Source organism: Ictalurus punctatus, chromosome 23 (assembly GCF_001660625.3).
Source record: "Ictalurus punctatus breed USDA103 chromosome 23, Coco_2.0, whole genome shotgun sequence".
Classification (NCBI taxonomy): domain Eukaryota; kingdom Metazoa; phylum Chordata; class Actinopteri; order Siluriformes; family Ictaluridae; genus Ictalurus; species Ictalurus punctatus.
This window is the reverse complement of record NC_030438.2, coordinates 4,672,758-4,688,417: the sequence shown is the minus strand read 5'-3', so window position 1 is coordinate 4,688,417 and position 15,660 is coordinate 4,672,758. Positions and strand designations below refer to the sequence as shown.

General features: G+C 39.9%; 3 protein-coding genes across 3 annotated transcripts; all 3 read right to left on the bottom strand.

Annotated features, from left to right (window-relative positions):
• Positions 1–1,398: 1,398 nt before the first annotated feature.
• c1qtnf9 (C1q and TNF related 9) lies at positions 1,399–3,498 on the bottom strand. Its single transcript, XM_017452726.3, has 3 exons — positions 3,179–3,498; positions 2,492–2,554; positions 1,399–2,397 (listed from the first exon to the last, which is right to left on the bottom strand). The coding sequence occupies exons 1-3, from the start codon at positions 3,366–3,368 to the stop codon at positions 1,628–1,630; spliced, it is 1,023 nt and encodes a 340-aa protein (XP_017308215.1). The 5' UTR covers positions 3,369–3,498; the 3' UTR covers positions 1,399–1,627.
• Positions 3,499–4,192: 694 nt separating this feature from the next.
• On the bottom strand, positions 4,193–9,120 carry tagln3b (transgelin 3b). Its single transcript, XM_017452670.3, has 5 exons — positions 7,303–9,120; positions 5,977–6,226; positions 5,717–5,891; positions 5,096–5,198; positions 4,193–5,002 (listed from the first exon to the last, which is right to left on the bottom strand). Exons 2-5 carry the CDS (start codon positions 6,154–6,156, stop codon positions 4,861–4,863), a joined length of 600 nt encoding a protein of 199 aa, XP_017308159.1. The 5' UTR covers positions 6,157–6,226; positions 7,303–9,120; the 3' UTR covers positions 4,193–4,860.
• A 1,292-nt stretch (positions 9,121–10,412) lies between these two features.
• Positions 10,413–15,446, bottom strand: abhd10b (abhydrolase domain containing 10, depalmitoylase b). Its single transcript, XM_017453905.3, has 5 exons — positions 15,311–15,446; positions 14,252–14,438; positions 13,329–13,440; positions 12,459–12,596; positions 10,413–11,019 (listed from the first exon to the last, which is right to left on the bottom strand). The coding sequence occupies exons 1-5, from the start codon at positions 15,402–15,404 to the stop codon at positions 10,678–10,680; spliced, it is 873 nt and encodes a 290-aa protein (XP_017309394.1). The 5' UTR covers positions 15,405–15,446; the 3' UTR covers positions 10,413–10,677.
• Between the last annotated feature and the right edge of the window lie 214 nt (positions 15,447–15,660).

The following is a 15,660-nucleotide window of genomic DNA, read 5'->3' as shown; positions in this document are numbered from 1 at the left end:
CTGCACTCTTGTAGCTGAATGATCACAAAAATCCCCACAGCCATGCTCCAAAACCTAGTGGAAAGTCTTCCCAGAAGAGTGGAGATTATTATAACAGCAAAGGGGAAAAACACTGATAGTAAATTGTAAGTGAGAAAAATAGTTCTTGGTGGGTTTTTTTTTTTTTTTCGGAAGCAACAGCAAATTTGGACTGGTATCGTTAATGTTAGAGATTGTTTAATTTTTTTTTCTCCTATTAAATGGCATTGTACCTGTTTTAACAATAACAACATGTGATGTTGGCTTGGTAAACAGAAAAGTTGTCACACATTAGATCGAACCAAAAAAACTAAACTAAACTTACAGTTCTGTCATTGGTCCTTTTGTGCAATTTGTACTTCGATTGGAAAACGTGTGCTTAGTTAATCTACTAAATGTAGCTAGGGGATATTATTGATAGAGTACATAATCCACCTTGTTCATGTTCATTACTCTATATCAAATGCAAGCTCTCAATCACTGCAGATGATGTTATAGATGCGTGAGATCAAACCTGCAGGGCGTGTCACTGTGTAATCACTGATTGGCTGCATGAATCTACAGTCTGGACTAGAAAGAAATCAGCCTCAGCCTCACTTCTTCATACCATTCTGTGTGTTTTCCTTAGGACCACTGGTAGTGTTGCTGTGCTCAGTTCTACAAAAGTCCTACTCTGCTTCAGATGTCAACAATAAAATCTTATACTGATTTAATTTTTTGAAAAACAGGGAGCACTTAGACTAGCTCGCCCATTTATACCAGCCACTCCTGACAACAGGTAATCAGTAATATCAATTTGAATCAGTTGAACAAAGAAAAAACAAAACGTTTTAATTTAACATTTTAATACAGTGGAACTGCTTAAAATGGCTTTTTTTTTTTTTTTTTTAAATAAAAAGCATTCATATTTTCATACAAATACAACTCTTTTCCTGTTGTGTTTAATATTTGAACACTTGGCTAAACTCATAAAATAATTATGTATCGCATTTATCATGACAGGATTTAAAAAATAATAATTACACTAAAATTAGTCTCTACCAGATTTTCCAGCTGGACCAGGTTTAAACCTTGAAAGTCGTGGAGTTATTTAACTCAATCTGGCAACATGCATTAAGGAGGCGGAGCAAAAGGGCGAGCTCTGCCAAGAGAGCACTGCGATTGGCTGGGAATTTTATATTAAATTACGGATAAGTGGTAGTTTTGTTTACTTATTTATTCGTTAATTTTGTTATGTTGGCTTTTTCTTTCCGTTTATTTTAGCATTTTGCCATAAAACGTGTTTCTTACGGCAGAAAAGAAATGAATTAAATGAGTGCAATAATTAAAAAAAAAAAAATAGATAAAATTAAAAAGCCCAAAAAACAAACAAACACTGAATACAAAATGCAATCATTATATTTATTTTGGTGTTGCCAAAACTAAACCAATAAAAAAAAATATATGGAGAATTTTTTTTTTTTTTTTGCATATTAGATTAAATACTTGACCCTGGAACAATTAACAATCAGGATGACTAAAGGAAGATAAAGCATATATAAGGTCCAGTTTTCATTTTGGTGAATAATTCTACACATATTTCCTCAGAAATCTCCAGATATTTGGTTTGTCATTCAGCGAAGAGAAGGAACGCAGAGAAAGTAGTGTCATCATCATCATCTGCGTAGAGTCCGTTAAAGAGCTGTCCTCCAGACACCTGAAGCCACACCTTGTCCCCGACCTGCAGATGAAGCACAGTGCCCCCGGCCGCCTGGTCCTCACTGTTCTGGTAGTTGTCCATGGTGTGGATGACGCTTTGTCCGTTCTTCATTAGTGCCACTCGGACGTTTCGAGAGAACACTGTGATGTGGTAGGTGAAAAAATAAGCTCCAGTGATGGCACAGGTGAAGCGGCCGCTCTCGGAATTGTAGTGATTCTGACGGTTGTAGATGATTTTGTCGAATCGGATAGGAGCGTTACTCGCAGGCAGCTTGCTTTGTGCGGTCAGTCCGACAGAAAAGGCACTTTTGGGTATTTCAGGCATGTCTCCTTCAGGTCCTTTTTCTCCTGTCTCACCTTTTGAACCCTTTTCACCACGGTAACCAAGGCTGCCCTTGTGGCCAGGAGGTCCGAGTTCTCCCTTAGGGCCTTGTCTTCCCGGAGGTCCAATAGGGCCTGGAGAGCCTTTTTCTCCTTGGTACCCAAGGCTTCCCTGAGGCCCTACAGGTCCCTCTGGTCCTACATCTCCTTTGATACCCTTCGGTCCTGGCATTCCCATCTCTCCCTTTACCCCTTTAAGACCAAGCGGTCCTGAGAAGCCTTGGGGCCCCATTTTTCCAGGTGGACCCCTTTCTCCGTTCTCTCCACGTCGCCCTTTAAGCCCATCTATACCTGGAGCACCTGTCAAAGACAACAAGACATTTTCCTATACTAAAAAAAAATCACCACAACATTCATCAGCATTTCCATCAAATGCAAGGATGAGAAATTTGACCAGGTTCTCCTTTGTCTCCTTTTGGCCCATCCTTCCCCGCTGCTCCACATGTTCCAATATCACCTTTCAAGAGAAACAAAGAGCAAACCCAAACTTTAATCTTGTGCACTGTTATTTTTGCTATATCACAGCTTTGTTGAATTCTCAAATCTGATTGGTCAGAAGGTGTTGATTAATTTAAAATTTGTACACATTTAGCAGCAGCTCGGACAGTAGTGCAGCCGTAAATCACACGTTTATATTAATGCACTCGTTCTGATTCGTTCCACAGCATTAAATGTAACCATATAAGTGAAATAAAACACTTTGGGACATTCTGTTATAGGGAAATAATCCATTTCAGGATGGTAACAGTAACTCCGCCTCATCATACCACCCCATCGTTGATTGTTTTTCTATAACAGCACACCCCCCAAGTTTCATTCCTTACTCAAAATATTTTGCTTTATAGACAATATAGTAGTTAGTATACATTGTATAATTCGGTGTTCTTATATAGTTTGGAGGTGCAAGGCTAATGGAAGTCTGTGTCTCCAAAGAACATGTCTTACAGGGTAGTTTTTGTCCAAACTATTCCTGTAAACACAAATTTTGGTTTTGTCTTTTCACAAATAGGCCAATATATGAACCAGTCTCTGATTTTACACTTACACATGATAATAATAAGATTTGTGCATTTTTCCTCACCTGGATCTCCTTTATCCCCTTTGCCTCCATCTCGGCCGTCACGCCCGGGTATCCCGTTGTGTCCTGGGTTGCCCGGTATTCCCGGGTGTCCACACACGCAACCAGGATTCTTTCCAGAAATTTCCTGCTCTGCAGCATGGACCACCACCACTAGGAGGAGGAGGAGGAAAAAACGCCGGGCAAAGGACATGATCTGCACACCCGTGTACGTCCAATTTATAATCAAAATCTCCAACTTTTTTGCAGTCCTCTCGGGTCTCGGGGCCGAAAATGTGCCGAGAACTTGAGAATCTGGTCTTGCAGCAGTTACGCAGGTTACTTATTTAAACTATATTTGTTACGCATCACCTACTCCGTCCTTTGCATATAAATGATTTCGATAATGATCAACTAGGAACGCATGAGCCGATTCACCTTCAATGCAACATATTTTTGGCATGGCTAATCTGAAAACGGATTTGGTTTAAATGCTCAGTTAGATCGTTAATCATGTTGAGGATAATGTTATGCAAGCGATGAAACTGACTTGATGTTTGTATTGTTCTAACAGATTCGGTGTCAGTAAAGTGTACCGTTAAAGTGACCATGACAAACTAGTTTTATGAATCTCACAGCCAGGTCATTAAGCACGGATTTTAATTCACTGCTTAGGCCTAAGAAGGGCGGAGACTTTAAATCCATTCACGCATGAATGGTTTTAGCCTTTCTAATTTATTCCTGCTTCAATGGTAAATGCCAATGAATATTAACACGGTGACACCTTATATAACAATGTAACATAACATAATATATTATAATACCGTTCCAATGAATATTAACCTTTTCAGTCTATATGCCGCACCAATAAACAGAATTTCTGTCCTTTTTCCCCCCTTGTAATTAAAAAGAAAATCATATATATTTATTGAGCTTGGGACCTGATACTTGCCTTCACAGGGTGGGTTTAGATCATTTCTTCTAAAGAGCTTTCATTTGCTCCTGTGTATTGTCTAACAGCTAATAAATGGTAGTCCATGAATATAATATCAATTTATTAAACATCTTCACAAGCAAAACAATAACGCATAATATGAAACTTGGATATAAACTTCTAATACAATTCCAAATGGAAAGACAAAAAGAAAAAAAATCTGCAAAATATGCATATGGGGAGTTTTGGCACTTAACTAAGGAAATAAATACAGATATGCATTCACACGTGGTACAGTACAAATCTGACAGGAAGTTGTGTGTGTGGATTTTTTAATCATTGTGCAACTTTTAACATGGAGGTCAGTGTATGTATGCCAGTATATAATGCTCTACGGACATATTATTAGTACGGTAGTATGTGTTTTTAGACATAGTTTAAGTGTTTACAGAGATAAACAGCAGTGATTTACAGTAATGATGTCACACAGATCTAGGTATTTATGTTGAATACTGCTAACCATGTATATTATAGTACATAAAAATAAAATCCCATGGTAGTCATGCTAATCAGATATAATAAGTTATGAATTAATATCATACATGGAACTTCTAGACATTTTAAAAGGACGCTGATATTAAAAGTGCTCTACCTCATCATTTGACAACCGAAAGCGTTAATGAAAATGACGACTGAACCAGATGTTGCTCGTCTGCACAGATTAAGGTCTTCTGGGTGTCTGATGCAGGTGGTAGGTCATCTCCAGGCTGGGTTACATGATCTGGCGGTGCATGCCGTACCCAGTCATGCCAGCCTGGGATGCGCCGCGGTTGCTGCCCATCTGCAGGCTGACCAGGTTCTGTCCCTGGCGCAGCTGCTCTTCGGAAAATTCCCTCCGGTTACCCTGCGACTTCCTGAGGATGGGGATGAAACAGGTTTCGAGTGAGATCAACGTTCAACAAAGCACAGTGTGACTAACACCAGAGATCTGGAAAGATCTCAATCACCTGTGGAACCAGTCCCGGTTGCCACGGTAATGCCCATCATCCTTGGTGAGTGCCACACTGCCCAGTGCCATTAGAGTTCTCTGGACGGCGGCCATGTCCTTTCCTGTAGGCAAGAGAACCGATACAAATTGTGGTCGTGGATTTACTTTTAGAAGTAGGTTTTTAAGCATGAAAATCATTTTAATCCTGAACGGTAGAACCCTACAACACTCTTTGTCAGAGAGGGTTCCAATTAGAACCCCTTTAAGCAACCCTTGTCTGTCTAAAGAACCGTTAAACAAGTTCTTTTTCTAATAGTGTAGATAATGAAAGTCTTATTGCAGTTGTCTAATGGTCAAACAGGTGATGATGAAGTTCAAGGGAACCAACACAGGTAAAAACAACAACAACAACAACAACAACAACAAACGGTTCAATCCAGAACCCTAGGGTTCCTAAGCTTATGTCTTAAGCATTAAAAGCTAGACAGACAGAACACTAAAACCCAAGAACACTTAACAAACGCTTTCTCTAAGCGAGCATTTATAAAAAATAAATACATTTAAAAAAGAGACCTATTACAGGGCCTAATGGTCAAATAAGTGATATGGGAGTCAACCATAGCTCCATGAACCACTGTACCTTCCCATAAATCTACAGTCTGAAAGATGTCGGTGGTGATGACTCCGTACGCCTCGGCTGCCTGGAGGAACTGCGAGATCTTCTCCATCTGCTTAAAAGCCATCTGTGTTTCCTGGATCTTTTTAATGGGCTCTTTGCCACGCGGGTACAGACTGTTAATGAGCCTGCAGAGGATCTACAGTACAGGAAGTGAGAGACTTTCAACTCTTTGGCAGTCAAAAGCTAGGTTCATAGTGAACAGAATCATTGCGGTAACTCACGGTGCCGTCCATGAGCCACTTTTGGAAGTTCTGCTTTCCTGTTTGGGGTCTTTCCAGATTTCCTCCACACTGCGCGACGATCCAGTCCACCAGCCGAGCCTCCAGATCGTGATCGTACTTCTGTTCGATTTTCTCCTGCACCTCCCGGCTCAGGCCGTAACTGGGGCCTCTGTTTGCCATGATCGCTGGCTTTTCGGGGAACTCTCAAAGCAGCCAGGGAAAACCTGCCAGATCTTTCTGTGGCTAAATTCTAGAGAGGAAAATTGTTCTCACACAGTGAACTATAGCAACACAGACATAGTATATATTCTAAACAATTCACTTTGTGATCAGATAATGGCTGTTCACAGTTCCACTCTCGGAATGAAATCCTTAAATGTCATTTTCGCCTTTTTCACATTCGATGGTAACTCGAATTCACAATGCTGGAACTTTGCTTCTGGTTGAGATACATTCAGAATAACTCTGATATAACTCAGAGTTATATCCAGTAGAAAATGTCCAAATTTCACCATGTTGTTTCCCAGGCTGCCACACATACAGAAACTCATCCCAAAAACTGTTCTAAAGGTCAACATAAATGCAATTTTTATTAGGTTGCATAGATGATGTGATGATATGACAGACAGTTTTAGAGCAGCCGGGGTGTGGTCACTCATTTTAAACCAGTCAGGGTTGCCAGATTGGACGTGTTCTTCCGTTCAAAGCCTTTAGATGGGCTACTGCATCCTTCATCAAAACGTGCTTTAGTAGTTAACATATATTTATATATTTAACATTTTAAATTGCACAATTCAAATCGAAAATTGCTCAGTAATTTGTAATTATAAATTCAAACATAAAGCAGTTTTATTTTGTTTTATATTTTACACTGTTGAGTTAGTGATATACATACATTTATATATATATAAAAAAATCATGTAGAAATACTTGGTGGAGAAAATCCAGTTAAACATCTCAGAAAGAATGGACAGAGGTCTTAATCCTGATCAAATCAGAACTACTATGTCTGAATTATTCTTCCAAATTCAGTTGTTAATTAATAATTAATATCATGCTTAACATGGAAGCCATTTTTTTAAGATGGAAAGCATCGCGTCAATCTGGCAACCCAGATTGCAGTTATTTTATAAAGCATGTATAAAGCAAACTTGCTAGACAGTGATGCCCTTTATTTTCCATAAGTAGCAGACAAATAAAGAAAAACTAGATAGAGAGAGATTATTATGCAATAATAAAAGATTAGTTTGAGATGAATAGCAGTAGGGAATAAGCTTAATGACAAGTGATTTTCCCCTTACTCCAGTGATGTTTTGAGAGACTCACCGGAGGAGAAGGATGCTCCTGTTATAATCCTGATGTTCTGCGCGCGCTCTCTGGAGACGCGGAAATGAAGCGTCCATACAGCTCTGGGTGGGGCGCGCGCGGACACGCCGTCCCACTGGCACGAGCCCCGTTATATAGGCAAGCGTCACAACAAGGGCTCGAGACACTTCTGGCCAATGACAGACGCGACTTACAGTGATGAACTGAGCAATGTGCGTAACACACACACTGACATGTATACTGACCCTGACATCCAGCACGAGACACTGGTCACCATGCATTTTATACAGACCTGCAATAAATAATGAATAAACATGCTAACTTTAAAAAAATTCTTAGGAAAATGTTGAAGCTGTAGTCCCTGTATCTCAGTTTGGAGCCTGTGCGCGTGGAAGAAAAAGGGTCCCGAGCTCTTTAAAGTTCACGAGCATCAACAACAGCAGAGTCAGGCCCTCTCCCAATTAGATTAGGCACATTACTGATATAGATACCATCTGCAACCTCTGCCCCAAACAGCAACACACTGCCTACATGATGCAATCAGCTCCAGAATTAATGGCATCCTTCAGAAAACTGATTAAATCCGTCCTCTAACAAACAAACAAATAAATAAATAAATCACACAACTACTCAACTATTTTTCAAAAGAAATGCATAGTGGTGAAATGACTGAGGTCCAAATCCCTTGATCCATTCACTGATCTTCAGTAACCTGGTCAGGGTGACGGTGGATCTGAAACTTATCCTGGGAACACTGCACAAGGTGGGTGAATAACGGCTGGGACGCAACTCCAAATTAATATGTAAAATAAAAACATACAGAGTACACAAGGGGACAAATTAAACAATCACTCATGTTCCTCAAGACAACATGGAACCCTCTCTAAAAGGATAACTGTCTCTTGTAGGGTACTATGACAGGCAGCATTATACTATAGGCGCCATGATACAGCACCCTTGTTGGGCCCTTGAGCAAGGCCCTTAACCCTATCTGCTCCAGGGGCGCCATCTCATGGCTGATCCTGCGCTCTGACCCCAGGTTCAAACTGGGATATGCGAAGAAAAGAATTTCACTGAGCTGTAATGTACAAATAAAACCTTAAAGAAACCGACGAACCCATGTAGGGTGTTAGATTTAACCTTTCAAATAAAAAAAAACTTCTTTTTTTTTTTGCAGAAAGAACAATTCGAGCGTTCTAAAAAGGTCTCTCAGTATAAATGTTTAATAAAATATTGTGCTAAAATAAAATCAGCATGTTTCATTTTAAAACAATATAGCACTGTACACACACACACACACTTTCCAGAGGATTAACAGGTTCCCTGAGTTTTCTTAAATGCCTTAAAGGGCTCGACTTGGAATTCCGTCTGTTGTCAGGTTCTACGTAGTACCTTTAAGAATTCTCCAAGATCCACAAACTAAAGAGCCAGACTTAAACTTTTATTCTAAATATATATTAAGGGTGCCAATAGTTACTTACTATTACTTCTATCTTGTTAAAAAATAATAATAAAAAAAGGTAATTGCTCAGATTTCCAAATAAGCCTTAATTTTAGAGCTTTCTAAATAAAATTGCCACAAAAAAAGATTATTTGGAAAATCTTGTGATTGCATTTATGAGTAGATATGGAACTTCATGACAACAAAGATGTATGTATACTTGTAGAATAAGTGGTTAAATCTAGCACCCTAAAGGGACTCTTTGGTTCTAAGCCTCTAGGAGAACTCTTCAAGTTTCTCCCTAGAACAAATTTTATAATGCTTTTAGAAAAAGATAACATACATACATACACATATATACACACACACACACTATATATATATATACATATACATATATATACATATATATACATATACATATATATACACACATATACATGTATATGTATATATATATACATATATATATACATATACATATATATATAATGTATGTGTATACATGTATGTATATATATATATATATATATATATATATACACATACACACATGTATACACATACATTATATATATATATATATACATATATATATACACATATACATGTATATGTATATATATGTATATATATATATATATATATACATATATATACACATATACACACACACATATATATATATATAATGTATGTGTATACGTGTGTGTATATATATATATATATATATATATATATATATATATATATATATACATACATATACACACACACACATACATATACATATATATATATATATATATATACACACATATATATACACATACATACATATATATATATATATCCAGCAAAAACTCAGGGAGAGAAGAAAACGAAAAAAAAAAAGTACCTTTTTCAGGAAACTGTATAAGATAATTGATATATCTTGTATAAAATGTATAAAATATCTGTGTAAGATAATTCTGTAAAATCCAAATAAGCTTTGCAGATCTTTATTGGAAATGGTTTAAACAATGTTTTTCATGCTTGTTCATAATCAACCTTTATTGAACCTTTTATGATGTCATATTGTCTAGGGTGATCTTCCACACGAACTATCCAGAGAACCCTTAACTGAGTAAAAAGGAATAAATGGCTTCAGCAAACAGCGTCACTAAACAGTTACAATCTTCCATAATATTCGCTCCATATTTGAGTAGTTGGATTGAGTTAAATAATATATCGAATTGGTGCTGCGATGCTCAGGGGAAATTTCGGAATTTTTCCTGGCTGCTCTTATGCGTTATGTACGAGTATTTTAATAAAACGAGTGCATTACAGCGTTACATCCATTTTAATTTGGCTCTGGCTGATTGTGTCGTCGGTGACTGGCTGAAAGGTCACTCTGGTATTTGGGGAGTGAGATCAAGCGTCGCGCCTGGACGACCGAGTCACGGTTCATTGCGCACACTTTGTCCTAATCGCATGTTAATAAACAACCAAGTAATTCCTGGAGTGGAGCGAGTGGCTCAATACCGACATTATACAGTACATACAGGAAAGAGTGGAGATAAAATCTGAATCAAAAGGTCAGCTGTGATACATCGGCTTGAGAGATCTCCCGAACAAATCATGAGTTGTTGAATCGGATCATTTATAAATACAGAAGGAAGCTTACAAAGGATAGAACAAGATTTATTTGGTAAACACGATGTGGTAAAGAAGGCACGGAAATGAACCAGGAGAATAATACTGTCAAAAGGAGCAGCTTTAATCAGACACCTAATCTACACTAAAATTTAAATACAAATAATAATAATAAAAAACTAAAAAAAAAACCCTCACACACATACTAAACCATGACTCAGGAAATGAAGGCACTAAGGAAACAGGTTCTCTCGGGAAGTTCTGGTTGTGTGACTTGGTTTGTTTTTCGTCTTCGTTCGTCACGCTATGGTGGTCAGCTTGTCGATGAGGTCATCGATGGTGTACACCACGAGCCTGATGTCATCCTTGTCGGCCATGCGGTGCTGCCCCTGGCGCCGGAGGATGATGTCTACGTCGTTGCTCAGCACGCGATCCGCAACCTGTAAGGAGACGTGCCAGGGCACGTCTTCGTCCTTCAGGCCGTGGATCAGACGCACGGGGCACGTGATGGGGATGGGGCTCTGCAGCAAGCAGTGGTTCTCTGCTTCCTTCAGCAAGTCCATGCTAACGGTGTACACACCTTCCTCGTTGCTTCTGGTCGGGATCGTCCACACCCCCTGGTCTTCGAACTCCTTTCTTGTCTGATGCACGGAGAACGAATGAAATGAGGCATTAACGTCGATATGGGAAAGAGTGAATCTGATTTTCTAGTCTTTTTTTTTTTTTTTTTTCAAATCTGCATTCGTTATGAAATGTATTGCAACATGCTCATGAGCAAACCAGAGCAGGAGCCAAAGTACAGAGCAGGAGCCAACTTTCTATAAATTATTTTATTCCACAGCCTGCACTTCATTTTCATCTGCCGCAGTTTTCATTTCAACAGAGCAAGTTTTGGATAAATAACGGTGCTTTTTTCGCCTCATGTTTCTTTTGAAGACGTATTCAGGAAGTCGCAGTCAGCATGAAGGTGCTGATTCATTTTCAGACAGAAAAATAAAACGTGTTATTTAACAAATAAAAATGTAGAATCGGTAATCTGGTGAGGTTTGTCGTGAAGAGGCGTTTATCTAACATTTACGGAAGGAGTCTCCAGCGTGAGCACTTTGTAATGGTCAGCAAGTTTTCCACCACGGGAAAGTCTTTATCTCGGTATCGTGACAAGCTGCGTGGTTTTTTTGTATTATTAACTTCGAAAGAGAAAGAGAGAGAGAGAGAGAGAGAGAGAGAGAGAGAGAGAGAGAGAGAGAGAGAGAGAGAGAGAGGAAGGGAGGGAGAGAGAGAGAGAGGGGGGGGGAGTGAGAGAGGGAGGGAGGTGGAGAGAGAGAGGGAGGGAGGGAGGGGAGAGAGAGAGAGGGAGGGAGGGAGAGAGAGAGAGAGGGAGGGAGGGAGAGAGGGAGGGAGTGAGTGAGTGAGAGAGAGGGAGGGAGAGAGAGAGGGAGGGTGGGAGAGAGAGAGGGAGGGAGGGAGAGAGAGAGGGAGGGAGAGAGGGAGGGAGGGAGTGAGTGAGAGAGAGGGAGGGAGAGAGAGAGAGAGGGAGGGAGAGAGGGAGGGAGAGAGAGAGGGAGGGAGAGAGTGAGTGAGAGAGAGGGAGGGAGGGAGAGAGAGAGGGAGGGAGGGAGGGAGGGAGAGAGGGAGGGAGGGAGTGAGAGAGAGGGAGGGAGGGAGGGAGGGAGTGAGTGAGAGAGAGGGAGTGAGAGGGAGGGAGAGAGAGAGGGAGGGAGGGGAGAGAGAGAGAGAGAGGGAGGAAGGGGAGAGGGAGAGAGAGAGGGAGGGAGGGAGGGGAGAGGGAGGAAGGGAGGGGGGAGAGAGAGAGAGAGAGAGAGAGAGAGAGAGAGAGAGAGAGGGAGGAAGGGGAGAGGGAGAGAGAGAGGGAGGGAGGGAGAGAGAGAGGGAGGGAGGGAGGGGAGAGGGAGGAAGGGAGGGGAGAGAGAGAGAGAGAGAGAGAGGGAGAGAGAAAAGAGAGACTGGTAAGGGAACCCACTTCTTTCACGGACGTTCCACAACGTAACCATCGATATTTCTCAGAATGTAGGACATTCTTCTGGCGTTGTGTGCGTCACGTAACTAACGTGTTTCTTACCTGCAGAGGAAGGGATTTAAATGCTGTGACGAAATGATCGGCTGCTGTCGAAATGCCCACGAGGGCTTTCGTCTTCTCGGGTCGAGCGATCGCAGCGAGTAGCATCAGCCAGCCGCCCATGCTGGAGCCCACCAGAATCTGCGGCAACATTTTTTATTTATTTTTTTTTAAATCATCAACACTTACTACAGCATCAGACCGAAATCAACATTCAGACATTTGCAGTAAAATGAACAGCTGTGTCAAAGGATGTAACTGCACGTGATGTGCATTTAAACGCCTTTCAAACAAACGCAAATAATACACAGTGAAAAAAGGGATGATATACTGGACATATAACAGATCGTTCCTGAGGGGTACACTTTATTTATTTATTTAAAAATCCAAATCCATTCAAAGCTCCTGCGCAAAATTACTCATTTAGTAAGTGCTGACAGATCGGACAATTTCCCTGCTAATTCTGTCTCGATTATTAAGGTCATTTTTAATCCCACTGGCCTGGGATAAAATTAAAAAAAATAAATAAATGGCCTACTATTAATTATCTGATAATGTCATGGTTTTAACCATGCTTCAGGAGCAGATTTTTTTCTCTAGGAACAAGAAATTAAAATATAATATGAATTCTTCTGGCTTTTTGTTGCTCTATACAAGCTACAGTCTCCAGCAAGACAAATCTCACCACTGATCGATTATACAATTACCACGAATACAATGGACAAACAATGGACTTTATGCATTCTAGTAAAACGCTACAGCGCAAAACAACTTGCATGGTGGCCAATACAATAGGAACAGAATCTGTGTGTTAAATCTGGCGACGCTGCCAACAATCCTTCTAATTAGAGGAAAATCTTATTAAAATGTAACCTGAGGCCCTTCTGCAACTTCATCCATCATGAAGAGAACGTCCTTCTTCCAGCTTCCGATCGTTCCCTCGGAGAAAACGCCTTCTGAAGCTCCATGACCGGAATAATCAAACCTACACAAGCACACGAACAGATTAATGTCCTGCACCGACATTCATTTATGGGAATGTTATGTTGGACAAGTACAACATAACATGGGGGGGGTGCTGTTATAGAAAAATATTCAATGGCTTGAAGTTGATTACATTCTTTTATTCCTTTTACTGAGTGACAGCAATTTGCCAACGATTGCAATTTTTATTATGTAAAAACAACATGGTGTACTTTATTTATCAGTTTACAGTTACACTGAAGGTCGTGGAACATCAAGTTCCTGTTCTCACTCGCATTACAGCAGCTATAAACCTTGGTTCCCTCTCCAGCTTCTCTTTTTTTTCCTCTGGCCAAGTTATAAAGAAACCACAAAGCGTAAACACCTGTGTTCTAGGAAATTTATGGGAAAGACTACAGCTTTACCTCCGACTGTTATAAAGCTCTGATACTGGAGACTCCTTCCATAAATGTTAAATAAATACGTCTCTTCACAGAAAACTTCACCGTATCAACGATTACGCACGTTTTTTAGACTGTTATTAGTCATCATCGTTATGATACGAGTCCCTGTGAATGAGCTGTTACTATAGAAACGATAACGTATAAGAACGAGCGCATTAACAGAAACGTGTGATTTGCAGCTGCGCTACTGTTAGAGCTGCTGTTAAAAATCCCGACCGAGGAAACCTAACCAGAATCGAACAGAGTTGTGGAATACTGTGTCTTTATAAACTACAATTACAATACATAGGAGTTATGTAATACAACGATATATTGTTTCGTCCAATTTACAATGAACATAATGAAGGTTGGTGATTAAAGTGTTTTTACCTCAAATATGAATGACCTAAAGACCTGCAGAATTCCTCTAGTGCTTCTGCTTTTGGTCCATTCATGTTCGAGCCAAAGCCGGGCAGGAACATCACGCCAGGACTCTTCCCTTTCACTCTGCGATAGGCCAGCTTCGGAAGGTCCGGCCGGGAAACATACTGTACTGTACTGGACTTCTGTCTGACTCCTGTGTTGATACGTTAAAGACACAATTTGAAACAAATGTGACACCATTTCTACATACAATAATACAAAATGATTATAAAACAAAAACACCACCATCATCATCTTATACCAAGAATGTCAAACTTACATCCTGGAAGCGCAGTGCTTACTCTTATCCGGCATCCACTTTAACTCATGAGTTAATAATAATAATAATCTGATAGGTAATTTTAGGTGGACAAATACTAAACTTAGCAGGGCCGTAAATACCTACAGCTCATAAGTGATCAACATAGGAGTTAACCCAGACAATGTAGATGTGAATTATACCAGTCTGAAACAATGGATTGTTATTGGTCAGATTTATTTTCCACAAGGAGGCGCACTAAAAACCAAAACAAGTATTCCGGACCGGAAGGCAGTTTTCCAAACGTGGTTTCTCAGCGATTGCTAACCCCTGCTAAAGGTCAGGGCTTAATGCATTGTGGTTTTTTGTTTTTTTAAAGTCATTTTCTACGTATCTTCTAAGTACAAATAAGGAATAAACAAATCGCATATTGCACCTTTAATAAAAATGGTCAAGTACAAGGGAATACTGACAATTGAGTGTTACATAAGTTTCATAAGTACCTGATCACAATTTAAACATACATACAAACAACAACAAAACCCAGACATATTTAGCACCCAAACTAGATGCATTCTTAGTTTCTATGTAATAAATCCTTCCACAAAACCAAACACATGCAGATTTCCTCCAGGAGTAAAACATCTGAACGGCTTTTTCCACGCCACGCCCCGCCCCCTTCACTTCCCGGCTTTATAAGAGCGCTGTTAATTAACTTCCCCGCATTTCTGTCTAAAACAGCCGACAGTGAACTCGTTTTTACTGACCCTGGAAACATCTGGGTGAAAGAAGCCGGACTACTCCATTACCCAAAGCCTGAAAAGCTCGTCTTCGGGAAAGTGTTAACACTACAGCTGCCATACTGCGCCACGCGCCGCCCTCTGCGGAAATATCGCGAGATTTCACTGGGCTGCCATGTAAAGGGAAAATCTCGTTATGTCGGGTTGCCTGTCAAGTAGCTTTCTAGCAGGAATACTTGACATTGTTATTTGTCTCCATTGATTGTATAATAGTTTACCAATTAAGAGTATACAGTTTGTTTGACCTTTTATTATTTTTATTACTTATTTGCTTTTTATTCATTTTTAATGAATAGTCAAACTCCAGATGCTTTAGA

Coding starts and splice junctions, on each gene's coding strand:
- c1qtnf9 (XM_017452726.3), bottom strand. CDS start 3,368: ATGTCCTTTGCCCGGCGTTTTTTCCTCCTCCTCCTCCTAGTGGTGGTG. Junction 2,555..3,178: donor AGGGGATAAAGGAGATCCAG/GTGAGGAAAAAT, acceptor TTCTCTTGAAAG/GTGATATTGGAACATGTGGA. Junction 2,398..2,491: donor AGGAGACAAAGGAGAACCTG/GTCAAATTTCTC, acceptor TGTCTTTGACAG/GTGCTCCAGGTATAGATGGG.
- abhd10b (XM_017453905.3), bottom strand. CDS start 15,404: ATGGCAGCTGTAGTGTTAACACTTTCCCGAAGACGAGCTTTTCAGGCT. Junction 12,597..13,328: donor AAGTTGCAGAAGGGCCTCAG/GTTACATTTTAA, acceptor ATGTTGCCGCAG/ATTCTGGTGGGCTCCAGCAT. Junction 11,020..12,458: donor TTAAATCCCTTCCTCTGCAG/GTAAGAAACACG, acceptor TCCGTGCATCAG/ACAAGAAAGGAGTTCGAAGA.
- tagln3b (XM_017452670.3), bottom strand. CDS start 6,156: ATGGCAAACAGAGGCCCCAGTTACGGCCTGAGCCGGGAGGTGCAGGAG. Junction 5,199..5,716: donor GACTGTAGATTTATGGGAAG/GTACAGTGGTTC, acceptor TCTTGCCTACAG/GAAAGGACATGGCCGCCGTC. Junction 5,003..5,095: donor AACCGGGACTGGTTCCACAG/GTGATTGAGATC, acceptor CCCCATCCTCAG/GAAGTCGCAGGGTAACCGGA.